The sequence below is a fragment of the Bos taurus genome, chromosome 7 (genome assembly GCF_002263795.3).
Source record: "Bos taurus isolate L1 Dominette 01449 registration number 42190680 breed Hereford chromosome 7, ARS-UCD2.0, whole genome shotgun sequence".
Taxonomy (NCBI): domain Eukaryota; kingdom Metazoa; phylum Chordata; class Mammalia; order Artiodactyla; family Bovidae; genus Bos; species Bos taurus.
The window spans coordinates 37,993,341-38,018,779 of NC_037334.1; the positions used below are offsets into that span (position 1 = coordinate 37,993,341).

Consider the following 25,439-nt stretch of genomic DNA (forward strand, 5'->3'; position numbering starts at 1 on the left):
AGACTGAGAGATTTGAAATGTCTGTTTTAGAGAGCAAGACAGAGTGTAGGTAGACTTTGAAGCCTGTCTCAGCAAACTGAGGGCCTAGGAGAGATTAAGCCCAGAACACACTGCGGGAGTAGTATGAAAATGTACTAGTCTGCCTCCCTCACTCCTGCCAATTGGTTTCTGAAAACAGAGGTCATGTGGGAACATCCAGAGGCTTTCAGCTCCCCAGCCTGGAAGTCGGGGCCTCAACTCTGGGGCCCTGGTGGAACATCGTAATTTCATTTTTCTCTGTTCCTCCATACAATCACACTTAAGTAACACACACAGATCTCTTGACTCTTTCACACCAGGCATTTGCCTGCCTAAAGTCAGACCAAGACAACTCACATTGGATAGAAAAGTTTTCAACAACATGCTGTCAATTTTTTGAACTCCTCTGATTGCCAAGAAGGCAAGTACCTAGACTACATGATTCTAGTCTTCCAGAATCATAGGACTCTTGTTTAACTCTGGCTTCATTATCACCCAGGTCCTAGCAGGAGAGTAGATGAAAGTCATATTTGGCCTAGTATGCCTTTTTAGACACACAGGACTGCACACACCTGGGTTTGCTCATGTAGTTCTTACTTTCTGGTGTCTAAAGAGACCTGTAGTTGAAAAGTAGCTTAGTCACTTCAGTTGTGTCTGACTCTTTGCAACCTTATGGACCGGTGTAGCCTGCCAGGTTCTTCTGTCTGTGGGATTCTTCAGGCAAGAATAATGGAGTGGGTTTCCATGCCCTCCTCCAGGGGGTCTTCCCAACCCAGGGATCAAACCCGGGTCTTGCACATCGCAGGCAGATTCTTTACCATCTGAGCCACCAGGGAAGCCCTTTAAAGAGGTCTGTAGTTAGCAAACAACAACAACAAACCCACTGTAGCTAATTTAAGGAAAAAACTGGTGTGTTGAAAGACTACAAGGTAGGTCCCAGAATGGAAAGCCAGACCTCAGAAAGGGTGGGGTCCAGGTCTCAGAATGGGTGGAGCGCAGTTGTGGGATGGGGGTTGTCGCACGTAGAAGGCACATTCAGATGTCAGGCCTCCCGCCTCTGGAGCATAATGCAATCAGATTGGGGTTTTTGTTTTTAGTTGCGCCCCATACAGCAGAGGCAGAGCCATTTCTTTTAAAATAGTGCAGAAAAGTGTAAAGAAAATAACCATCGTTCACATTCCTACCACTCAAAATAATTAACACTGATATTTTGGCGTATCTGCTTCAGGTTTGTTTTTTCTTTCCTGTTTATACTTTGGTTAGAATCACCTAAAATGTTTATATATTTACTGCAAAGAAATCCTTTTATCCTCAAGAGATGTGGCTAGTTTCTGGCTGATCTGGGCCCTGGCACCAGCCTCTCCGGCGACCTGCTGCGGCCATGAGTCTGACCAGCCGGCCGTGAGCCTCTGCCGTTCAGATGGCTTTTCCAGCCTGCACTTCTCTCTCAGAAACTTCATCTGTGCTCGGAATAACGGTGGAGGATGATGGTGTGTCCCAGCTCGTCAGTGGAGGCCAGGGAGTGGACATCACCATACAAAAACTAATGTGAGAAAGAACGGTTAATTTCACTGTTGCTGGGACCACAAAAGGAGAGGGCAGGGCCTGTAGAAAATCATCTGGGCCCTGGGACTGGGGTTAACCTCCCATGTCTTTTTCCTAACAGCAGCTCACTCATTTATTCACTTATTCAGTCATCCTCTCAGAAACCCTCACCAATGCCTCCTGTGTCCTTGCCCTTCCGTTAGGGTCCGGGAACATGGCGAATATGACGGTCCTTGGTCTGGTGAAGCAAAGTCACGGGCAACCAGCAGGACTTCTAACAGGTGAGACATTCGCATGGTGTGCAGTGGAAACCAGAGTGGAGTGTGGCCTGCTCTGGCTTGAGGTGTGGGGTCTGAGGAGGGGACATTCAAGCTGGGCTTTGGGAAGGGAGCATGCGTACCAGCAGTACCAGCAGGAGAGAATTTAAAGCCCCTGAGGCATCTTAGTGTGATTCAGGGGCCAAGGGGGCAGGGGGCGCATGGCAGCTCCTCTATCCAAGCCTCAGTCAGCCCCCAGTTGCCCCAGTGAGGAAGGTATAAACAGTTTTACAGTCAAGAACATAGAAGGATCGTGAGAGAAAAACGAGTGTGGTGGGTGCTCATTGGATGTGAGTGGTCCTCCAAGCAGAGAGAACAGCACACACAGCAAGGGGGTGAAAACAGGGCACATTGGGAAAGAAACAAAACTCCTGTGGCTGCCAGCCCCCAAAGGACCCCTCCTAGGGACAAAAATCTTCTACTCCCGGTTCATCCAGGAAGTTTCTGGTGGCAGTGGGAGAGGGCTTGCCTGGAGCCTGGAAGAAGGGGAAGAAGAGACCAAAGAGGCCACCATTTGGGCTTTTCAGAAGTGTTTTCTCTGACTTCGGAGAATTTACAAGTAGAGACTACAAGGCCATCTTGATTCTCCCATTTTCTCCCCGGGCCTAGCCCTGGTCCTCTCTGAGCTTCAGTTCCTCTAAATAAAATCCAAAGATAATAAAAACCTCAACTCAGGGTGTGGAAGAACAAACGAACACTGTGGGAGCTGGCTCCTCTCCAACTTCACTCTGCCCAAATTCATTCTTGCCTCTGGGCCTTTGTACATTCTGTTCCTTCCCTCCAGAATGCTTTTCTCCTGACTAGCAATGGCACCCCACTCCAGTACTTTTGCCTGGAGAATCCCATGGACAGAGGAGCCTGGTGGGCTGCAGTCCATGGGGTCGCTAGAGTCGGACACAACTGAGGGACTTCACTTTCACTTTTCACTTTCATGCATTGGAGAAGGAAATGGCAACCCAGTCCAGTGTTCTTGCCTGGATAATCCCAGGGACAGGGAAGCCTGGTGGGCTGCCGTCTATGGGGTTGCACAGAGTCGGACATGACTGAAGCGACTTAGCAGCAGCAGCAGCAGCAGCAGCTCCTTCCCAACACTTAGATTTCATTAATGTCAATATTGGTTGCCTCTTCTGAAAGCCCTGTATAGAGGTGCCCATTCTCTTTCATGGCCCTTGTTATATTTGAAATGGTGGTTTTCAGGGTTTTTTTTATATTGTTTGTTTCTCCTGGAATGCCCGTTTCCTGGTAACAGGAACTTAGTTTCATTCACTGGAGTCTTCCCAAGGCCTAGAACAGTGTTTGGCTTGAGGCAGAAGTACTCTGCCAGTTTTGCTGAAATGACAACTCAAGAACCCTACCAGGCCTTGAGGACTCAGGGGCAACTGAACTGCCTTTATAAAGAGTGTCTAGACTGTTACACCCTCTGTGCCCAGAGAAGAGCCCTGAAGGTTCTACATGTCAGCATACAGGCTGAGCTCAAAGGACACTTGAGCCCGAAAATGGTGAGAAAACATCCAGTCCTGGGGAGATCCACCCTCCTCCTTCCAAGGACACTTTGTAGTGTGTCACCGTTGAAAAGATGCTGCCAATTATACCAAGTGTTGGTGAAATAACTGCCAATTAATTCATTCCCCAAAATGGCCACCATGGGCCAGGCATTGTTGTAGTTGGTGGCAGGCAGAGCTTTTAATAGGAGGTAACCAGAATGACCACTTCAAGTGACAGAATTGCAGCCCAAGGATAATATAATTTCACTCTGATTCATAATGTCAAATCTTTATCTAATTTCCCTTTAACTGTGAAATAAATATACATTTATAGAAGTTGCAAAAACATTACAAAAAGGTCTTACATACATTTACTTTCCCTCAACAAAAACATCTTGTATAAAACCAGAAAATTGACGTTGGTACCATCTACAGTGATTTTGGCTTATGGATATCAAATTACTCCAGGAGTATTTGTTGAAAAAAATTATTCATTGAATGTTCAAAAATCGGTTGTATGCGTGCACGTCTATTTCTGGATTCTTTTATTCTGTCCTATGGATCTATTTGGCTATCCCTCTCCTGATAAAATGTCTTGATTAATGTGTCTCTACAGGGAAGTCTTATAATCAGGAAGAGTGGTTCTTCTCATTTTATTCTTTTTAAAAATTGCCTTAGCTACTCTGGTTTCTTGACTTTTTCATGTAAAATTTAAAATAAGCATGTCAGTATGTCAAAAAAAAAAAAAAAAAGAAAAGCTTTGCTGGACTTTAATGGGAATTGCATTAAACCTAGAGATCAATTTGGGAAGAAGTAAAAATTTACTATGCTGAATCTTCCAATCCAAGAATACGACAGGTTTCTTTGTTTATATAGGTCTTTGCCTTGTTTCATCAGTGTTTTGTAGTTTTCAAGATACAAGTCTTATGTTTTGTTGGATTTATACATTTCATTTTTCTCTCAAATGATTGTAAATAATCAGATTTTTATTCTTGAGTTCCACATGTTCACTGCTAGTCTATGGAAATACAATTAATTTTTGTTTACTTATGTTATAGCCTGCCAAACCTGACTAACTCATTTAGTTCTACGTATTTGTAGATTCTTTGGAATTTTCTACATACATAGATCATCATCATATCACCTGCAAATAGTGTTAGTTTTATTACTTCCATTTCTGCATTCCTATTTCCTTTTTCTTGCCTTGTTGTGCTGGCTCAGACTTCCAGTATGATGTTGAATAGAAGTGATGAAAGCAGATATCCTTGCCTGTCCTGATCTCAGGATTGGTAAGCAAATAGTCTTTCACATCATAAAGGGTGATGTTAGCTATAGATTTTGTATAGATGACCTTGTAAAATTTTATTATTTAGAATGAATGTTGAATTTTGTCCAAAAAAAATTTTTTTTTGCATCAATTGTTATTATCTGTGTTTTTTTCTCTCCTACAGGCTTTTTGAAATACTGAAATGGAGCTTGGAGACTTCCCCATCTGACAGTTCGCTCAGACTGGGAACTCAGCTTCTACACTGGTCTAGTTCACCATGCCCCAGTGTGCTCAAGAATGCAACCTGGACCTGCATGTGGCTAAAGAAGCCCAACACAAGAAATGCTGCCCAGAGTGTATATGCACTGCTATAGATTTACAACAGCATACATAGCCAAGGCTCAGAGTAGCCCTGTGATAAAAGCTGATTCTCAACATGGAATTTCCCGAACTTATTTTATGGCAATTTTTTATACAAACCCTATTATGTTTCATATGACTTTCTCTGAAACACTTAGGGAACCACTCAACTGAGTCTGTCCCCTCATCTGCAAACTAGTCAAAGGCTGAAAGACAAGTGCCCTGACCAAGGTCACAGATGGTGACGGCACAGACACAGCAGGTCTCCTATCCCCAGCTGGACGCTCCTGCTCCCAACCATGCTGCTCTGACAATACTAACAAGTCACCAGGCAGCCCTGCAATACCACACACCATCATGGAGAGGAGGAACGTTCCACCTCACCAGTCTGGTCCCTTTGGTGGCTCTCAGGCCCTTCATCCCCACTGAGCTCGAGGATGAGCAGCTTAATTTTTGTAGGTTCAGTGGGACCCATGGGTGGGGATGTATGTAACGCAGCTGGGCCAGTCATGCTGTTCTAACTCCCTAATGGTAGCACAGGGTTCAGGAGTGGGTGTACAACCTGCTGGTTGAACAAGACTCCAGATCAGAAATTATTAGAATTACTAATAATTCTAATTAGAGAGAATTAGAAAAAAAAAAAAAGTTTTTGCATGGAGATGATGCTAAATTAGGAGACACTGAACTAGAGCAAACTCTTTTGAGAGTCTGGAGAAAACTTTTGAGTCAATCCTAAAGAAAATCAGTCCTCAATATTCACTGGAAGGACTAATGCTGAAGCTGAAACTCCAATACTTTGGCCACCTGATGTGAAGAACTGACTCCTTGGAAAAGATTGATGCTGGGAAAGATTGAAGGCAGGAGGAGAAGGGGACGACAGAGGATGAGATGGTTGGATGACATCACCGACTCGAAGGACTTGAGTTTGAGCAAGCCCCGGGAGTTGGTGATGGACAGGGATGTCTAGCGTGCTGCAATCTGTGGGGTCGCCAAGAGTCAGACGCGACTAAGCGACTGAACTAAACTAAGCTAGAGCTACCAGGAAGCACCATGCAGAACAGTTGTAACATAAAGTGAGACCTTGGTTCCTTACAACAACACCGAGTCGGATCTAGTCAGGCTGAAGCAAAACCTACCTCCAGAATGTAAATGACAAGACTAGTAAGTGCCCTCTTCCTCAAACTGGTGAGATGGAATCTTGTCAGTTGCCAACAGAATCCTACCTAGTTGGCCTGTGAAGCAGATTGGCTCAGAGTAAGTTATCACTGAACTGGACCCGGAGACCCCTCTCCATCAAGAGATCATTTTTTTTCCCTTAAGGTTCCAAAGCAAACAACAATCTTTTCTGCCCCTCTTATCTCGGGCCCCTACCCACTCTCAGACTGATGCCCCCCTGCCCTACTTCCCATTAAAACAGTAAGGACACAGGCAGCCAAGAGCAGCTTGGGCAATACTTGATATACATCATACATTTATTAGTGAATATCCCTCTGAAATCAGCAACAATATTAAAAAAAATAATGATTGCACTACTTGGTCAAGCAGAACTAGCAACTTTCATTTTAAAAAAAGTACAAATCTGTTAAAAATTTCAATCGGTATACACATATATAATACAACATACTAGTTATGTTAAATGCTACAAACCAATGTGAATCCAATGGAATGGAAAAAACCACACATTTAAGCTTTAAGAACCATTTTTTTTTTTCTCTATATATTAGCATTTTCTCAAATACATACATGGGAAAAATGAGGTAACTGTAAAATGTGCAAGGAACAGGGCCCCCCCAAATTACATGTTTATATATATATATGTAATTATATATATATATATAAGACCTTTCTAACACAGAACACAGGTGCTGGGCCCAGCCAGGGCTGGGGGATGGAGCCCACTGTCATGCCTAGGCCAGAAGTTGGTAAATAAAACAGTAAACAATGACAAGCCCCCACCACAGGAAATCATTGGTAACATGGCATCTATAGCAAGGTCGGCAAATCACAAACATCCTAAATAATTGTCTTATAAATCTTTTTTTTTTAAGTGATTTTTTTTTTAATGTTGTTTCCCCCCCAATAGCTGCTCGCTGGAATCACTGCTGCAGCCGACACAATCCGTGAGCCTGTTTCCGCCTGCCCCAGGAACTGGAAAGGGTTCTGAAAACCTTTTTTGGGGGTGGGGAAGGGAGGGGGGTTGGAGAGGGTGGTTCTCTGTGTAAAACGTGGGGGTTTTCAACACTGCTATAAATATAGAAATGTCACCTGGAGTTATATACAGTAAGACTTTGGGTTCTCCACGGGGTGGGGCCAGGCTGATGGGGCCCCATGGCAGGCTGGGGGGTGGCGGGAAGCCAGGGCCACTGCTGGAGAACGAGGGTGGTTGGAGCATCCCTGAGGCAGCAGGCGCCAGGGGCTGCCTGCTAGGATGTGCCGGCCCCACACGCGGTTCGTTCAGGGCAGCAACCCCAGCTGGGGGTGAGAAGAGAAGGAATGGGACCACGAGGGCGAGGGTGGGGAACTCAGCCAGACCCTATGGGGGCTCCTCCAGACCTTGGAGGGCAGGGCTCAAGCTGGGAGGGGGGCCCCTGGAGGTGGGTCCACACCCTCCCTGGACCCAGTCCTCCCGGGACTTCCTTGGAGGAGACACACCCAGGCAGGTGGGAGACAGGTCCTGGCTAGAGGGAGAAATGCCCTGAAAAGCGTCCGGTCCCGGGAGGCTCTGGGGACGTGTGCAGTACAGTGCATGGCAGTTATCAGCTGAGCACAGACCCCGCAACCCCACCCACGACCGCCAGCCACCCCAGCCCCAGCCGTGCACATGCATGCGGACCAGGCGGTATAGCACGGACCATTCCCTGCCCCTGGGGCACTCGGTCCTGGTTGGTCCCTATACCCCCATTAAACCAAAAGAAAAGGGACTGTTTAAAAATCCACACCCTCAGATCCTACACACGATTTGGGGCCAAATGATCAACAAAAACTGCTGCTCCTCACGTTCATGCAAAACGACAGAAAGGGGAGATTGGGCAAGGGTCTGGGCACCGTCACTGCCAGGGAGGGCAGCCACCAGCAAAACAGGAGGTCACTCTCCCTGGCCTGGCCCAGGCCCTCAGAGGGCCCATCTGCCCCAGCTCAGAGCCTGCCTCCCACCTGCTTGGGAGGCAGGCTCTGATGCTCCCCAGCCTGGGCTTGGGGCCGGAATGTTGTGCCTGGGCTGAGGGCCCTCTAGGGAGCCAGCCCCACCCTCACAGCGGCCTGGCTGCCTGAGTCTGCCTGGGGTCAAGGCGGAAGGACCCACTTGGGCTTCCTGCCACCATCTGTCCACGCCTGTCAGTGCCACCTGCACAGAGGGCATGCCACTTCAGTGCAAGAGACTAGGCGACCCTGGACAGCTCCCCCTTTGCCCATCTTGGGGCCAACGATCTCCACCGGCCACACTAGGGGAATGGACCCTGGCTCCCAGTGCTGGCAGGAAAAGGAGACAGACCCAAGGGCAAACAGGAGAGACTGAGTTACGGGCGCTCAGGCTGCTCCTTGGTGGGCAGACGGGTGGGCAGACGGGGAAGGAGTCTTTGGAGCTTGGCAAATGCAGGGGCTTATTGCAGGGGCTTCTCTCGGGCTGACCCTGACACCAGCTCTGGAGAGGCAGGCAGGAACGGCAGGGCAGGCCGGGACCACGCCCTCCCTGGGCCCCCCGAGTTTCCAGAGCTTTGGGCAGGGTTCTCCGGGGTGGCTGTGGGGCCTCACTCAGCCTCCCTGGGCACCTCGGAAGCGTCGGCCCGGCAAATGGGACACGTCCGGTTGGCCTGGGGGAAGCAGCCACATGTCAAGACTCCGCTCTCGCCCAACCCCCATCCCATCTGAGGCTCTTCTGCTGCCGTGGGGACCTGGCTCCCTGTGTGGAGCCAGAACTCCTGGATGCCGAAGAGGATGCAGAGGGAAGCCCTCCAGTCCCCCTCCTCCCCCCCCACACCTGGGAGCAGCATGGGAACCTTACCTTCAACCACTTGTCGACACACTTGGTGTGGAACTCGTGGTTGCAGGGGAGGACCCGGAGCAGCTGCCGCGCCTCGAAATCACTGAAGCAGACAACACACCTGGGAGGAGGCACAGCGCGTCACCCCAACACTGACGGCAGGGCAGACTCATGGCAGGGCGCAAAGCCCCACCCAGGAGATTAGAAACCTATCTGTGCTCAGAGAGGCTGGGGGAGGGGGCTAAAGAGGAGGCCCGGGCACTCACAGCGTCTGCTCCGACTGGTGACTGTCCGGGTGAAAGCGGTACGATGGAAGCTGCTCGATGTCCGCTTTGGTGAGGCCACGGGGTTTGGCGTCTCCCAGCCGCTCGGCCAGATTCAGGAGAGCCTGGACGCGGGCAGGAGGGGAGAGTCAGCGGCGGCCAGGGCTGGAGGTCCCCCAGGCCCCCACTTCCCAGGACCGGGCTCCATGGGACCTCATAGTTCTCCATCTCCACGTCATCCACATCAAGATCCAGGCTGATGGTGGGCCCCATTGCTGTTGGTGACATCGGCAGCATCGAGCTAGTGGGAGACAAGCACGTGGGCCCAGGGTCAAGGACAGTAGGCACAGAGAGCATTGCGGGGCTCCCCTGATTCCCACCATGAAACTAAGCCCAGAACTCTGCACTGTTCACACTAGGGACCCTACTGGGGAGCGTGAGTGTGCAGGTCTGGTCTAGTGGGGATGCTGGGGGGTGGGAGTGGGGGGGCTCGAGCAGCCCTGGGACCTCTGTGGGACCCTGTTTGGGTCTAACCACTAAAGGCCCCAGGAGAACACAGCCCCACAGCTCTGGAGCAGCTGTGCAGGTACTTACAGGAAGTAGGGCAGGAAGCTGGGGTAATACGGTGGTGGGGGAGGCGGCGGGGGCGGCGGGGGCAGCGGCTGTTGCAGGCGGTATCTCTGGGTGCTCAGTCTCCGAGGCATCACGTGGGAATATGGCTGCGAGAGGGGGGCCAGGGGCAGGTCAGCCACGGGCCTGTCTCCCCAGTCACCCTCGAGCCAGAGCAGGGGTGGCACTCACCACACCGAAGGACAGCTCGTGGTGCAGGGTGTCGTGGGGCAGGTAGTGCATGGGCACGGACGCCGACAGGGTCGGGCCTGGGGCCGAGGTGGAGTAGGTGAAGCTCCCCAGGGGGTGCTGATCCCCCCGGAGATCCACATCATTGTCGAGGCGCTGCAGGGGCTGCGGGGGGATGGCGGGGGAGGTGGGGTTTGGCAGTCAGTGACGAGGGGAGTCCCCTGGCCCCCACCCCGCCCACCATCCCCTGTAGCACCAGACCCGTCGCTGGGACTCACCATGCGTGGGTGCTGTGTCTGCAGGGACATAAACTGCCCAAGAGGCGCCATGTGAGCGGGCTGGGGGTGTGGGGCTGGCGGCGGGGGGTGTAGGATGTAGTGGTCACTGGAGATGAGATGAGGGTAGGCCTGATAGGGCACAGGGAGCTGCTGCATGGTACACGCCTGGATCAGCTGCTGAGAAAGGGGGCAGAGGCTGGAGAACACTTCTGGGCTCTGGGTCGGGTCTTAGGTTTGTGGGATCAGGGCCAGGGCCCATTCCACCCAGTGAGAAGCCCTCTGGACCATCTAGCCCTGGCCTAGGCCTCCCAGGCAGGACATCTTGCTCTGAAGGCCCACAGTGATGACTCCAAACCATACAGCAGGCCCTGCAATGCAGGGCCATCCCTGAGCTCTGCAATGCCCTTCCACTGGACATGAATACACGTACACTCTTCTGGACAAGGCTGTGGCCTGGAGCCCAGAGGACTCTGACAGCCTGGGTAAGGGCCGTTAAGTGCAGCTCAGTTTTGCTACAGGCCCAAGCCTGAGGCCTTCAGCTAGAGACAGACCAGGAAGCCTGGGTGGGCGCTCACTCACCGGGGGCGGGAGGCAGCAGAGCGGGTAGTGCTGCCCGCTGAACATCACGGAGCATGCTGGGAGCTGCTGAGCGCTGCAGCCAGGGATGTGCTGGCCTGCAGGCAAGGGGAAGCCTTGGGTGGTCACCGTGGTGACTGTGTAGGACAGAGGGACAGGTCCCTGGTGCACCTGCAGAAGAGAGACCCAGAACTGTGGGGAGGCCACTCGGCGGCCCCTGAGGTGAGAAAGTCCCACCAGGCCAGCTCTCTTCCCTTCTCTAGCTGGGGCCTACCCACTGTAGACCTGGCTGCTACCTCCTGCCCCAAGCCCCTGAGAGTCCTCTGGGAACCCAGGAGGGGCTCTCTAGCTCTATCAACTCATCCACCGTGTGGCCCCAGGGAAGGTCCTTCCCTTCTCTGGGCTTCAATGCACCAACCTGTACACCAGGGCTAAAGATGCCTCCCTGAACGGCGCAATGAGTTCAGCAAGGTGAAGTCAGGGTATTGCTCCTCTGCTCCTTGGACCGACTTGCCAGAGGCCACGGCGGCAAGGCAGAGTGCAGGGGTGGGGAGTTCTGCCTACCTGCTCGTGGAGATCAACCATGAACGGGCTCTGCTGGGAGACTGGGTGCAGCATTCGGGGGCTCCCGCCGGCAGGAGCCGAGGCTCGGCGCTCCTCTACGGGGAGGTGTGCTGGTCGGGGCGGCAGCTGCTGGGAGGGGAAGCGCTCATCCTGGGCCGGCAGGCTGGCCAGGGGGCCCTCGTGGCTGGGGCTGCACCACAGAGAGGAGGCCCCAGTAGCACTGACGGGGGCTGCTCATTCACAGAGCATGGAAGAAGCCAAAGGTCCACTACCCACTGGGTAAGGAAGACAGCTCAGGGCCCTGGGCCCACCGCCCCCGGCCCCTGTGCCAGCCCAGGCTGACAGCCCCCATGCCAGTGGCTCCAGGATCCATGGGACTGGGAAGTTCCGTCCTACCTTCCCCAGAGCTGGCCCGGGCTGCTGCTGGGTCCTGCAGGGAATCGCCGCTGACCCCCAGGGGCAGAGGGTGCCCACCTAGTCACTGCCAGAGCCCATGGTTGCATCAGGGGTGGCAGAGGGCTGGAGGGGCTGCGCCAGGGTACACGACCCTAGGAGGCAAACCGACAAAGGGACTAAGGCACAGAAAGTTCAGTCCCTTGCTCCATAAGCGGTCAGGGAAGGAGCATCAAACTTCCGCACCCTGGTTCCGGAAGCCCACTGATGCCGCCCACCATGCCCCTGTGCTCTCCTGGCAGCACCCTGCTCTGGCACTGGGGTTCAGGGCCGACAGACCAGAGAGAGCCTTGGCCTGCAGGGAGTCCAGAGGGCTGGCTAACATGCTTCCAGGCCAGGTGGCTCTGGTGTAAGGCTCCCTCCGGGTGGGTCTCCAGGGAACCCTGTCGTGGTGCAAGGGTCTACAAATATGTCCTACAGATAGTGGGGTTCCTGAGGGGACTCCAGCTTCCTCCCTTCCACCTGCTTGGCTCAAGAAGGACTACACTCCTTCCACTACTAACATGTGAGAGGTTCTGACTTGGTTCCTGCCCTTGGGGGTTCTCAGTCCGAGACAAATCAGGAGTCATCCCTCAGTATCCATGGGGTACTGGTTCTAGGACTCCCATGATACCAAAATCTGAGAATGCTTAAATCCCTTATGTGAAATGCTGTAATATTCACATATAACCTATACACATCCTCCCCTAGACTTCCTACCATTTCTAGATTACTTATGACACCTAATACAATGTAAATGCTGGGTAAATATGATGTAAATGCTACCTAAAGGGCAAATTCAAGTTTCGCTTTTTGCAACTTCATGGATTCCCCCCCCCAGTATTTTCTATCCAATGTTGGTTACATCTATGGATGTGAACGCGTGGATAAAGAGAGTAGACTGTATAGTTTCTTTCCATAATCTGTTACCACAGTGCCCACCTAAGTGAGACTTCACCTACTCTTAAGAGTAGGTGTCAGCTCCATTTTGCAGAACAGAAAACTGAGGCTCAGAGACAGGAAAGGACTTGCTCAAGGTGCCACAGGAAGTGTCAAAGCGGGGAGGTGGGCTGACTACAAGCCTCTGGCTGTACCCTGCTGCCAACAAGAAAGGGTCCAGGCCAAGAATTTTGGCAAGACGCAATGAAGCGATAAAGGAAGTCAACCTCTGATGGACTGGTGGGCCTGGCTGCATGCCTCTGGGGCAGGAGGAAGGTGTTGGAGGGGGTTGGAGGGGGTTGTACAAACCTGACCTAACACAGCCCGCAAGCGGGAGGTAGGGCTTGCTGAGAAAAAAGAGGAAGCAAAAACCTAAACCTAAGGGAGGAAGCTGAGTGGGAACAAGGCGGTGCAGGAGCTGGGGTCCAGGTGGGGCAAGTTGCGGGGGGCGGGGGCGGGGGCGGGAGGGGCATTAACTCCAGAGGTTGGAATGAGGCCCTGGCAGGGAAAGTTCTGGAATCTGTCAGGCCCTGCAAAGCTAAAGGGCACGTCTAGCAGGACCAGCCCTTGGCTGTTCCTACTGCAGGGACCCCGCCTCCACAGAACGAACTCCTATGCTTCCTCCACACACAGCCTCAAGTGCTGCCTCTGTGCTCACAGAGGAGTGTGTGTACTGTCCCCTCGACTCCTTGTTCCTCTCCTCTGCACTGGGCTTTATGTGCGTGGGCCCTAACTTTCACAATGAGCCTGAAAGGGGGGACTCTTCTCTACCTGCTAAGACAGCACAGGGCCCAAGGCCACGGAAGAGCTGGAATTCACGCTCTTCCCAGCCAGCACTTGGCAGAGGGGTGGACAAGGCCCAGTAGATTGATCCAGCACAGGGCAGGCCTGATGTGGTAAATGCACCCAGGAGAGCTGATAACACAGGTCTATATAATCAGTCTGGCAGCAGTGAAGTTAGTGCCAATGATTAAAAATTGGGAGATTACATAAAAATCTGGCCTTTCAGAGTGAGTGAGTGTGACTGTGTGTGTGTGCGGTGAAGCAGAAAATCTGGTCCCTCATTCCTGCTTGACTCCCTCACTCTGAGCATGAGCTTTCTCTCCAGGCCATCCCAGACCCATTCCCCGTCTGCCCACCACAGGTGACTGGGGTTGTAACCCCCTTGTAGGCCAAGTGCACATCCTAACACGCATGTGTACACACACACACACAGCCTCGATTCCTGCTTATGATCCAGCCAAGCAAACACAGACCAAGAGGGACTCAGAGGAAACCCCCAAATAACTGAAACACAAACTCCTGACCCACCCTAGACATTTTGGATCAGAATCTTAAGAAGGTTGGGGAACAAGAGTGCCTAGAATTCCACCAAATTCCCCAGCAGTTTCTATAGCACAGGCAGTGCTCAAGAACCTCTGTTCTAACTGACCTCGGAGATCCTGAGATACCTCAGTCCTGCTGATGGGGAGTTATTAACAAGAACTACAATGCTTTCCATGTGCCATCCCAGTTAAGTCCTCATAGAAACCCTCAGAAGTAGGGACACTGTGGAGGAGATCTCACTGAGAGAAATGAGATCCAAGGCCAGTCAGCTAGAGTTGAGTGCCCAGGGACATAGCAGTGGCCTCAACTGCTCCTCTTATGCTATGCTGTTTTGTTGAAGGCTGGGCAATGTGAAGGCTCAGGGGTGAAGAACCACAGAGGCCCAGGCCCATGGGATTCTGCTCTGGCCAGCCTCTTCAAAAACTCCCACAGCACAGGAAAGGGAAGTGGCAAGGAGCTGGGAAATCCAACCCTCTAGCTGTAGCCAATGGTGCCAAAGGTGACAGTGTCAACCCTTGCATTTTATTAACAACGGCACCCACTCCAGTGCTCTCGCCTGGAAAATCCCATGGACGGAGGGGCCTGGTGGGCTCCAGTCCATGGGGTCGCGAAGAGTCGGACACGACTGAGCGACTTCACTTTCACTTTTCACTTTCACACATTGGAGAAGGAAATGGCAACCCACTCCAGTGTTCTTGCCTGGAGAATCCCAGGGATGGGGGAGCCTGGTGGGCTGCTGTCTCTGGGGTCGCACAGAGTCGGACACGACTGAAGTGACTTAGCAGCAGCAGCAGCCCTGATCTCGGGCCAGTATTGGTTGAGGACTGGGCACTTTGCTTCCTCTCTCTGAGCCACAGTTTATTCATCTGTAAAATGGGATCAGGCCAATAATCACCTCCCAGGGGACTGGTAAGGACTCCCCAAACTCCACTGCAGTGATTTGTAAAGCTCAGGTATCAGCTGAGCTTTACACTATCAGAAAGTCAGACAGGCTCCCTTCCCTCAGGGAATACCCCAGCTAGCAAGGAGGGGGCCCTGGTTCTTGACTGGGAACAGGGATGGCCCAGGGGGAACTCACCCACTTGACAGTTGAGCAAACTGGGACCCAAGGAAGGAAGTAACTTACTCCAGACTATAAAGCCAAAGCGGGTCAGACTTAGTCCTGGCTGGTCACCTAGGCCCAGGCTTCTTCAACCCTGACTTGCATTACCATCAGTACCCTCAAGAATTACCTAATGCCAAATCTCTACTGCGGGCCCTAAAGGAGATCAGAAGAGTTTTCTCTTTCAGGCATCCTGACAAGCCCTATTGTGGAAAGAAGTGAGGCCCAAAGTTGGAGCCAGCAACTTGCTCAAGGTCAAACAGCAAAACCACCACCTAGTTAGCTCTGCCTTTTACCACTCGTCCTTTGGGCTGGGCTCTTAATAAGGTCTCTGAAAAAGAGCCCTGAGGGTCCCATCCCTAAATCCAATCTTGCCCAGAAGCAGGGAATGCATCTTGCATCCATCTCCTCCCCCAGGCACTTTCAGTGCCCCAAGCAGCTATCCTCATCCTGGTAGAGGGAGACCCTAACATATAATTTGGGCCTGGCGGCTCAGGAATAGGGGCTGTTTTGCAGATGATAAGCCAAGTGAGGCCCTGAGGACAGGAGCAGACTGAGGTAGGCTGAGAAGCACCCCTCCCTACTCCCTCCCACCAGCCCCCCAAAAGAGGCATGCTGGGCCCAGCACTGCCTGGAAGACAAGCAAAGCTACCCAACTGTGGTGTCTGGTGGCAGCTGAGGGCAGGACCACCAGGGTCTGAGTTAAGTAAGAGTCGTGCGCCAGCCCAGACTCCCTAGGTGACCTTGGTCAAGGAAATCTTCCCTTCTGAGACTCAGTTGCCACAACTGTAAAATGGGGGTGGAAATCTCTCCTTCCCAGAGCTCCCAAATAAAACCACAATAAGCAAGACGCAAGAAACCAGGTGGTCACATTATAGGGGAAGGAAACCAGTGTCCCTAAAGGGCAAGCCCCTCCTCATGTAGGCTAGGCGGAGGTAGAGGGGTTCGGGGAGCTTCCTCAACCAACCCTCCCCGGGAAAGGGGACAGGCGTGGGGGAGGGGGCATGGTACGGATACTCGCCCAGAGCAGGGCCTCCCTCACCCCCTTCTCACTCCTTTGTGCTGTGCTCAGAGGAACATCGGGGACGAGAGGCCAGATTGCGGCGTCGGGGCCAGAGCGCTGTGACTTTAAGAGCCGAGGATCCCGGACCATGTGCTCGGCGTGAGACAAAAGCAACAACAAAGGAAGTGGCGGCGGCAGGGGGAGGGGGCGGCTCCTTCCTCTCCAACCGCAGCGCTTAGCCTCTGAAGGAGACTCGGCCTGGCCTTGGTGGGCGCTGGGGGTGGGGAGGGGTCCCGGATTCTAGAGGCCTCGCCGTCCCCACTCCGGACTGCCCGTGATTAACTCCTGCAGAGCCAGCTAGATCACAATACCCAGTCCCAGGGGAAGGAGGGCAGGAGTTCTAGGGATGCAGAAATCGGGAGTTGGGGGCTCAGACCCCGACTCACCTTCGGCCACACCGTGACTCCTTTGTTCCCGATCTAGAACGGCCAAGCTGGGCAGGGGGCGGAGGTGGGGGTGGGAGTATGCTGCCTGGACCCTTTAAGAGCCCCCGCCCTGCGGAACAATGTGCTCCCTTCCCCACCCCCTAGTCCGGGGGCTGTCCAGATCCTTCCGGGGCCCTCTCTCTTTGTTGTCCGTCCGCCGACCGTCTGCCTCGCGAGGCCCACGCGTGGCCAGCTCAGGCCCTTGGGAAGCAGGAGGCAGTGCAGGACGCGGCCGGGTTTGCGCAGCTGCCTGCGGCTGGCCCTTTAAGAACTGTCCGCGGCGGCAGCGGAATGTAACAAACCCCACATTTGATTCACAACATTCGAAGCGGCGGGGTCGCGCGCCGGGCGGGAGGGGGACTCGCGGGGGCGCGCCGGGAGGTTCCGGCAAACAGTAGCCGGCAGCTGCCCGCAAGGGCCCCGCCCCTTGTCAAGAGCTCCTCCCCTCGGGGGTGCCAAGAGCCAATCACCCGCCGGGGCTCGGCACGTGATTATGGGTCGCCATCTTGAGGGCAGATTTTTTTTTTTTTTTAAAACCTCCTTCTCGTCCCCACCTCCTCACTTAAAGTGACCGCAGCCATCACAAGCAAGGGGCGGGGCCACATGGCCTGACCTAAAGATGGAAGACCCTCTACGTGGGTAAGACAAATTGGCTGCAACTCTAACTTGCTATGCAAACTCGCGAATCAATCATGCTTCTGAGGTTCAGTTTCCCTGCCCGAGAAACGGGTCCTGCCGGGAGAGCCGCAGCCCGGACTTACTGTGTCATGGTTCCCTCCTCGGGCGCGGGCGGCGCCTGGGACACTGAAGTGCAATGAACCAGACCTTCGACGGGGCAAGAGCGTCCCTTAAGCCAGCCTGAGTGGTTAGGAAGGCTCTAACAGCCCTGGGCCGGCAACCTATCCGGAGATGACGTCAGCCCCGAGAGCTACTGCGCCGCGATGACATCATGGCCCAGCCGCTCCGCATCTCCTTGTTTATACTGCGCGGTGACTTTAAATAGTTGGGCGGGCCTGGCTTGCTCAACGAACCAATAAAGGGCAATTCATGCAAATAAGCTAATAACGCTTACTGGGAAGGGGGATTGGCCCGGCGCGCGCTGACGTCACAAACATATTTAACCGCCCCGCCCCTAGCGTGGCCAGGGAAAGGGGCGGGGAACAATTTGAAGCTAGAGTAGGAGGCGTGAAAAGGAAGTGTTAATCCCTCGGTCCTGGCCGATTCTTTGCAAGCCGCTAGACTGTAGCCTATTAGTCTCCTCGGTCCATGGACTTCTCCAGGCCACCTGCGCTCTAATTGCTCTAGGCGAGGCGTAGGAGAGCTCCTTGCCTAGGTGGATAGTTTAACTAAACCCAATGAAGTCTTTAGTTTTCTACAATATTCCTATGAGACGGATTACTACAACCTACCCATTTTACAAAGGTAAAGAACATCAAGAGGGGCGTCATTAACACCAGGTCACACTGCTGAGGTGAAGCTTGAATCCAAGACAAAGCCTAGCTTCTTTCCCTTTTGCCTCCATGTCTGCCTGGGGACATTATACAAAATGGGGTATTACCTCCATATCGATGGGGGAAAAAAAAGAGAATAATATTTAAAATATTCAAGAGCTGAGAACAGGCCTAATATAAATAATCCATAACTAGACTCCTCTAGATGGAGCTGCACTGACACAGGGCTACCTCCGAATCAGCCCTACACGAGATACCAGCACGAATGTTAAAACATCTGCTAAGCCTGTGTAGTGGGGCTGTTGGGCGTGTGCCTGTGTGTGATTTTCTCTGCTTCTTTGGTATATTTCATAATCCCAAATTTCAAAACTGAAAGATACTGAACTGAGGGTAACAGTATCAATGTTTTTTAAAATAGGATATATTCAGTATCAGAATAGAATATTTTTGGAAGGATATACAGCAGACTGAATAACTGCCCTCATGGAGAACTGAAGGAGAGCACTGGGCCAGGAGGACAAATTTTTAATTCGATATGCTTTTGTATATTTGCTGTTAAAAAACAACCCTATACCGTATAACCTACTGAAAATTCTAGAGAAAATTACTGCAAAACAGTATGTCTTAAGGATTTCCAGTCATTAAAACTTGTGTTCCTTTAGAGGCATCCAATAGAAACAACCCTGAAGGAAGTTTGGGGAACAGACATGCCTATCCAAGTAATGTTTAGAGCAGCAACAATCTGACACCATACTGTGGATGTGCAGCCAATAACACAAAAACTGAAAATGGTATCCAGGGGCTATTTGCAGACCTGTAGGGACCAGAGATCAAATTCAGGAGGCATGCTACAGATGTTACCTGGAATGCCAAACTCTCTCCATCACAATTAAACTATGCGTGCATGAGAATAAATGGGGATGCCTTTCTCTAACCATCTCCTTTACTGCCACTCTCCCTCCCCCTAAATCCCTTCCAGCCTCTTATTTTTCTCACTCCGTAAAAGCAATCAGAAAATCTGTCCTACACTCGAAGTGCGTACACAGACCAACCCCTGCTTGCCTGTGTAGGGGTAGAACCTGCAATGGCTCCCTAATGCCTAGCTTTGAGGGCTGTGCTTAAGACGAGCTTCCTGCACCAAACTTTTCAGGCTCACTTCTCCCCATCCTCTCTCCCACAGCTACCTGACTGTGCTCCCTCTGGCCTTCCCTGCCGCTCTCTTCCTTTCTACCAATCCATTCCTCTGCTCTGCCGCTTGAAGCTTGGCTCCCATCTCACCTCTTACAGGAAGCTGTGAAGTCTCTAGCTTGTGCTGAACTTCCCTATCTTTGAATTCAGGCCTATATGCACCCTGCCCTTCACTTCACGCCATTTGATTTGCACACAGCCCTGTCATGATCACTTCATGTCTCACTCAGTAATCTCCTCCTTGCCTGAGAGGATTCAGCATTTTTAAGTGCACTGACATTCAGCCTTCACTGAGACACCACAGGGGTAATCGCTTTTCACAGGTGAGGATCTGAGGCTCAAGGAAGGGAAGCGACTTGCATGAGGCCACAGTGTGGGAATCCTTACCAGGCTCAGATGGTAAGAATCTGCCTGCAATGCAGGAGTGAGTGAGTGAAGTCACTCAGTCGTGTCCGACTCTTTGCGACTCCATGGACTGTAGACTAACCAGGTTCCTCTGTCCATGGGATTTTCCAGGCAAGAATACTGGAGTGGATTGCCATGGAGAACCAGGTTCAGTCCCTGGATTGGGAAGATCCCCTGGAGAAGGGAATGGCTACCCACTCCACTACTCTTGTCTGTAGAATTCCATGGACAGAGACAGACTACAGTCCATGGGGTTGAAAACAGTTGGACACAACTGAGTGACTAACACTCTGGGATTCCCTCATAGCTCAGTTGGTAAAGAATCTGCCTGCAATGCAGGAGACCTGGGTTTGATCCCTGGGTCAGGAAGATGCCCTGGAGAAGAAAATGGCAACCCACTGCAGTATTCTTGCCTGGAGAATCCCAGGGACAGAGGAGCCTGGCAGGCTCCAGTCCATGGGGTTGCAAGAGTCGGACACCACCCCACACAGGAAGTGACTCCAGTTACTACTCCATAATCCACTTACTCCTTTGAAGAAACCAGCACTCTGATTGTCCCATTCTCTCTGCCTAAAGTGTCCTCAACATCCCCTACTCACCTCTGGCCAAACTCTGCTCAACCTTAGGGGCTCAGCTCAAAGGCTGCCTGCTCGGAGCCTCTCCTGACCTGTCTCCCGGTTTCTACAATACGCAGCATGCCTATTATCACACCGCATCAGGGCAGCAGAAGGCATCTCATGGGGCTGCTCCTTCTACCCCCAGCAGGGCCTGGCTCACACTGGACGGTGGATGTCCAAGGAAGGAGCTCAGGGTTGCTCTTCTTTGCCCCTGATGCTTCAGGGCCAGGAAATCTTCGTCCTGCTTTATCTCACATGTGACCATCCGGTTTATGTCCCTGAGACACCCTCAGCAAATCCCCACAGCCCTCAAGTTTCCCGCTGCAGGACCAGAGGCCAATAACACGTCTCCCACTCCCCTTGACCCAGTTCCCAGAAGTGTGGCCCAAGGAGCTCCAGAAATGACCGATGGGGGGTGGCTCACTCTTGGCCAAGCACCTCCCATGAAGTTCTGTGGAGAAACTGGAGTTCTGGCCAATAACACGTCCACCCTAACCCTAACCTGAAAAACTTTCCTGGGCACATGCAAAATCTACTCTGGAGCAAGCGGGAAGGAAGCTCAATTTTACCCAATTTCCCAGGGAAGATAGGAATCTGGACTTTCCTCTCATTGATGAGTCTTCTGCTTTGGAACCCCAGTGTGAGACCGTGGCCTATATACCTACTGTGTGCCTCACCCTCATCACCCCACCCTGCCCCCGCCCTTCTGAAGGCAGGTTCTGTTACTTTCATCTTACAGATGAAGAAAATGGCTCAGGAAATGACTCCCCTTGACCCAGTTCCCAGAAGTGTGGCCCAAGGAGCTCCAGAAATGACCGATGGGGGTGGCTCACTCTTGGCCAAGCACCTCCCATGAAGTTCTGTGGAGAAATCAGGGTTCTGGAGTCTCCTGCATATGATCTGGGTAAATCCTACCCTGATCATCTCACTGGTCATCCCGGTGACCTAAGAGCTAGGTATCAGTGTGTGCTCCACTTTACAGATGAGGAAGTTTGGGCAAAAGAGGACATGACTCACCCACCATCACATAGCCATCAAGGGGCAAACATGGGGTCACATTTTAAGCTAACATTAAGTTTGGTTCACGCAATGCAAATGCCAACACAGGGTCTCCAAGTGTCCAATAATCAAAAGCACAGATGTCCTTGGGGAAAAAGCCTCTCCAGATCACAGACTAGAAGAATGGCAGAGAGGGATTTGAAGCCTGGTCCCTTGAATGCAAAGTACTGGATACTACCTACATTCCAGCTTCCACCCCAGGACTCTGTAGGAGATGGATTCTGCTGGGGCCTCCCCTATTCCACCTGCCTACCTAAAAGCCTGGATAGCTGGCTGCCTCCTTCCCCCCATCAGGTGTCAGAAAGAACCCCACTCCTTTTTTCTAAGACCCCTCAAGCCCTCCTCCAGATGCAGGGCCCAGCAGCCTTCCCAAGTGAAGCTGGCAGAACACAGAGATTGAGGGACGGTCCAGGAGCACACAGCACAGCCTGATAAAGCCAGCTCAGGACACAGACCTCCCAGCTACTCCAGAGCATCAGACTTGAGCCTCACACTCTAGGGTAGGGGTTGATAGGTCCCACTCTGCCAAGTCCTTGCTGCTTAGGGCAGGCTTGAACACACCTGAGCCCCAAACTTTGGTTGCCCTTAAAAGCAGAGGCCATTTAAGCATATGGGGGAGGGTGGCCTGTCTACAAAGGTGTTCCCAGGTCTGGGTTCAAGGCTGCAGCACTCTGGCCCCAGCTCTGAGTCTTGGTCAGTGATGTGGCCTCTCTCTTCCTCATTCTCACTTCTGTAAAACCAGGATGATGACAACAGTAGTGACAAATGACATTTCCTGAGCACTTAGTGTGTGCAGCACTGCTGTTCATCTCCTACAGGCTACTGAGAGGGCAGGCAGACACTGATGGTTAAGTGCAATGCCTCAGAAGCCAACCACCTAGATATGAGAAAGCTGCCACCTCTACGAGGCTCACAGTTTGTCCAGTGAAAATAGGGGTGACTGTGAGTCAACAGTGGCTTCCACTGTGTGCTCATCTTCCACAGTACTGGAAGATACCGTGCGCTTGAAGGTGTGAGCTTTGTGGGTAGGGCAATGGGAGGGGATCCCCTTTCTGACTCCCTCCCTGCTATAGCTGTCACCGTGGAACCCATAGGGTCTGCAAAGGAAGGAGCGAGTATGGGTCACCACAGCATCCAGAGATGAAAATCGGGGGCTGCAAGAATGTGGAAGCCTGGCAGCTCACGGGAGATGAGCCCAGCTGAATTCCCCATTTTCCCTCCAACAAGGCCAGCTTCCTACACCCACATCGTCTTTCTCACCCCGGACCCATCTCGATTCGGGCTTCATAGCCCTCAGGCAACAGAATGTGTGACCTTGGGCAAGACACAGACCCTCTGGTTGCCCCCGCGCTTTCCTTTACCCTCAAAGCAGTACCCACGCCGCTGGCGTACAGTGGTCTGTTCTTCCGACCCGAGGCAGCCCCAGGGCAAGGTTCGGGTCGCCCTGGATCCCCAGCAGCTGGGACAAGGAGCGCTGGTAAAGTGTTTGGGACAGCCCTAAGGAGGCCAAAGCACTGCAGCTCTGTCCCGGACTCCTGGGCTCCAGCTCTAGCCGGGACTCGCCAGGGGTTGCGATTGGAGCATGCGTGGAGCGCAGGGCACTCTGGGACTTGTAGTTCCCAGGGGCTCCCCGTACTGGAACACTAGACAGCGGGAGGAGCGGCTCTGGCCCAGAGTCCCAGGACGGCAAGCTCCCGCCCAGCGGACGCAGCCCAGCGGACTCTGGCCTCGCTGGAGGTCCCTGCGCTACACTGCCAGCCCATTGCCGCCCCCTATCGCTTCATCCTCGTTGGCCCTGCGCCTGGGGCGCACGGAGCAGGGTCCAGGCCGTGCGTTACCTGGGGCCGCGGCGGGGCTCTAACCCCACCGGGCGGCCGGCGCGTTGCTCCCGCTGCAGCCCGGGGTCCTGGTCCCGCTGCGGCCCGAGCGCCGCCTGCCGCGGTTCCCCCTTTGGCTCCACGCAGTGGAACGATCCACAGACCTCTTCACCCGGGCGCGCGCGCGCGCGCGCGGGGTCTACAGCAGCAACGTAGCTTCACTCTCACTCCCGCGCACGTATGGAACTACCTGGACTGCACCAAGCGCGCGGGAGCGGAGGGTGGAAGGAGGCGGAGCGTGTCTCGGCCACGCCCACTCAGTGTCCGGCCGCAAAGGGCGCGCAAGGGCGAGGCTTACAGGGTCTGGCACCCTAGGCGACCCCTTTGCTACCTGTGTGACCTTGGATGAGTGACTAAATAGGAAAGATAATACGAGCCTGTGGCCGTTGAAAGACCCTTTGCTTTGCGGAGAGTTTGTTCCCCTCACTCAGCTTCGGAATTTGTGTGTGTGTGTGTGTGTGTGTGTGTGTGTGTGTGTGTGCGCGCGCGCGCGCTAGAGAAAGAGAGAGAGAGCGGGCGAGAAGGTGTCAAGGATCTACATACAAAGAGCAAAGACTCTGAGGTCAGCAGATCTTGGTTCCTCTCTGTGGGTCATTCTCTGAGCTTCAGTTTCCTCTTCTGTGAAATGGGAATGATGATAACCTTCTTCGGGATGTAGGGAGACTAGTGACAAGAGAATGCTTCTGTCCATTGCTACAGCCAGCCTAGACCAAAGTGAGAATACCTGCTCAGGCCTGGGATGCAGAGGGCATCCCCGCAGACTGCATCCTAGGGGGTAATTAGCCGGCTAGGACTACAACTCCCATCGTGCCCCGCTCCATCAGGGTCGTGCTGGGAGCTGTAGTCCCTGCAGACCTTACTCTCACAGGCTGCCCTCTTTCCCCAGCCCAGGACTTGGCACACTCTGCCGAGGGAGGGCCCGCAGCCTCGAGGCCACCTTATTTTTTAAAGCTTACTTTTGTTGAGTTCTATCTAGTGTGGGAATATTATTAGTGTCCCTGTTTTATAAATTCAAAAGTATAGCGAGCTGAGGGATTTTTGCTAGGAAGTGACAGGGCTCAGGATTTCTGTCCAGGCCTGGCATCCAGAACCTGCTTTCTACCTCACTCTGGTTCATCCTTTAGCAAACATATGTTTTGTTTTTTTTCTTTTTAAATACGAACTACATTAAAGCCTAATTTAGGATATACTTTGTAGCTATACAGTAAAATAAATCTTACTTGTACATTCTTCATAAATGTATACCTCTGTATAACTAAAATCTGATCAAGATCTAGAACATTTTCATCACTCTGGCAAGTTCCCTTTTACCCTCTCCAAGTCAGTTTCCTGCAATCATAACTATGAATCTGGTTCCTGACACTATAGATTTGTTCTTGTGTTTAGAACTTTGTATCAATGGAATAACTCTCTGTGTAAATGCTGTCTTCTTTCATTCATTTCATCATGTTTTTTGAGATCCAACCTGTGGTGATATCAATAGTCTATTCTTTTTTTGCCCCCAGCTTTATTGAGATCTGATTAATGTTGACATATAACGTTTTGTAAGTTTAAGGTGTACAGTATTCAATACATGTATATACTGCAGAACGTTTCCCTAAATAATGTTAGTTAACAGGTCCTTCACCTATATAGTTACCATTTTTTTGTTTTGTGGTTGTTTTGTGCTACTCTCAATAGTAACTTTCAAGGTAGATACAGTATTATTGACTATAGTCACCTTGCTGTACATTAGATCCCCAGAACTTACTCATCTTATGTAACTGAAAATTTGTATCTTTTGACCAACACTTCCTGGTTTCCCCCACCCCCCAGCTCCTGGCAACCACCATTCTACAATCTGTTTCTATGTATTTGACTTTAAAAAAAGTTCTACGTATCAATGAGATCATGCACTACTTGCCTTTCTCTAACTGACTTATTTCACTTAGCATGTGTCCCTGTTTAGCATGTGTCACTTAGCATGGTGCCCCTCAGGTCTGTCCATGTAGTTGCAGATGGCAAGATTTCTCTATTTTTTATGGCTGAGGAATATTCCATTGTGTGTCTATGTATATATGTATATACCACAGCTTATTCTTTCATCCATCCTGGACACCTAGGTTG

At 52.2% G+C, this 25,439-nt stretch overlaps 1 protein-coding gene and 1 long non-coding RNA gene across 8 annotated transcripts; one reads left to right on the forward strand and one right to left on the reverse strand.

Annotated features, from left to right (window-relative positions):
* Positions 1–6,434: 6,434 nt before the first annotated feature.
* RNF44 (ring finger protein 44) lies at positions 6,435–23,526 on the reverse strand. Of its 7 annotated transcripts, none has more exons than XM_005209142.5 (11): positions 23,295–23,526; positions 11,846–11,997; positions 11,450–11,639; positions 10,889–11,056; positions 10,310–10,486; positions 10,035–10,196; positions 9,828–9,952; positions 9,447–9,534; positions 9,237–9,358; positions 8,992–9,091; positions 6,435–8,800 (listed from the first exon to the last, which is right to left on the reverse strand). In XM_005209142.5, exons 2-11 carry the CDS (start codon positions 11,950–11,952, stop codon positions 8,738–8,740), a joined length of 1,302 nt encoding a protein of 433 aa, XP_005209199.1. In that variant the 5' UTR covers positions 11,953–11,997; positions 23,295–23,526; the 3' UTR covers positions 6,435–8,737. The 7 variants fall into 7 exon arrangements, with proteins under 7 accessions (XP_005209199.1, XP_005209198.1, XP_005209200.1 ...); XM_005209141.5 differs by lacking the exon at positions 23,295–23,526 and adding an exon at positions 17,498–17,719; XM_005209143.5 differs by lacking the exon at positions 23,295–23,526 and adding an exon at positions 16,698–16,978.
* On the forward strand, positions 18,071–19,102 carry LOC132345728 (uncharacterized). The gene is made up of 2 exons (XR_009495234.1): positions 18,071–18,158; positions 18,850–19,102. It is a non-coding gene; the product is annotated as an uncharacterized lncRNA (long non-coding RNA).
* Positions 23,527–25,439: the final 1,913 nt, after the last annotated feature.

Bases quoted from the DNA above. Each gene is read 5' to 3' on its own strand.
- RNF44 (XM_015472147.3), bottom strand. From the start codon at position 16,401: ATGGTCCGGGATCCTCGGCTCTTAAAGTCACAGCGCTCTGGCCCCGAC. The intron at 9,359-9,446 runs GTCCCATGGAGC...GCCCGCGTCCAG, and splicing joins TGGAGATGGAGAACTATGAG to GCTCTCCTGAATCTGGCCGA. The intron at 9,092-9,236 runs GTGAGTGCCCGG...GCCTCCTCCCAG, and splicing joins CACCAGTCGGAGCAGACGCT to GTGTGTTGTCTGCTTCAGTG.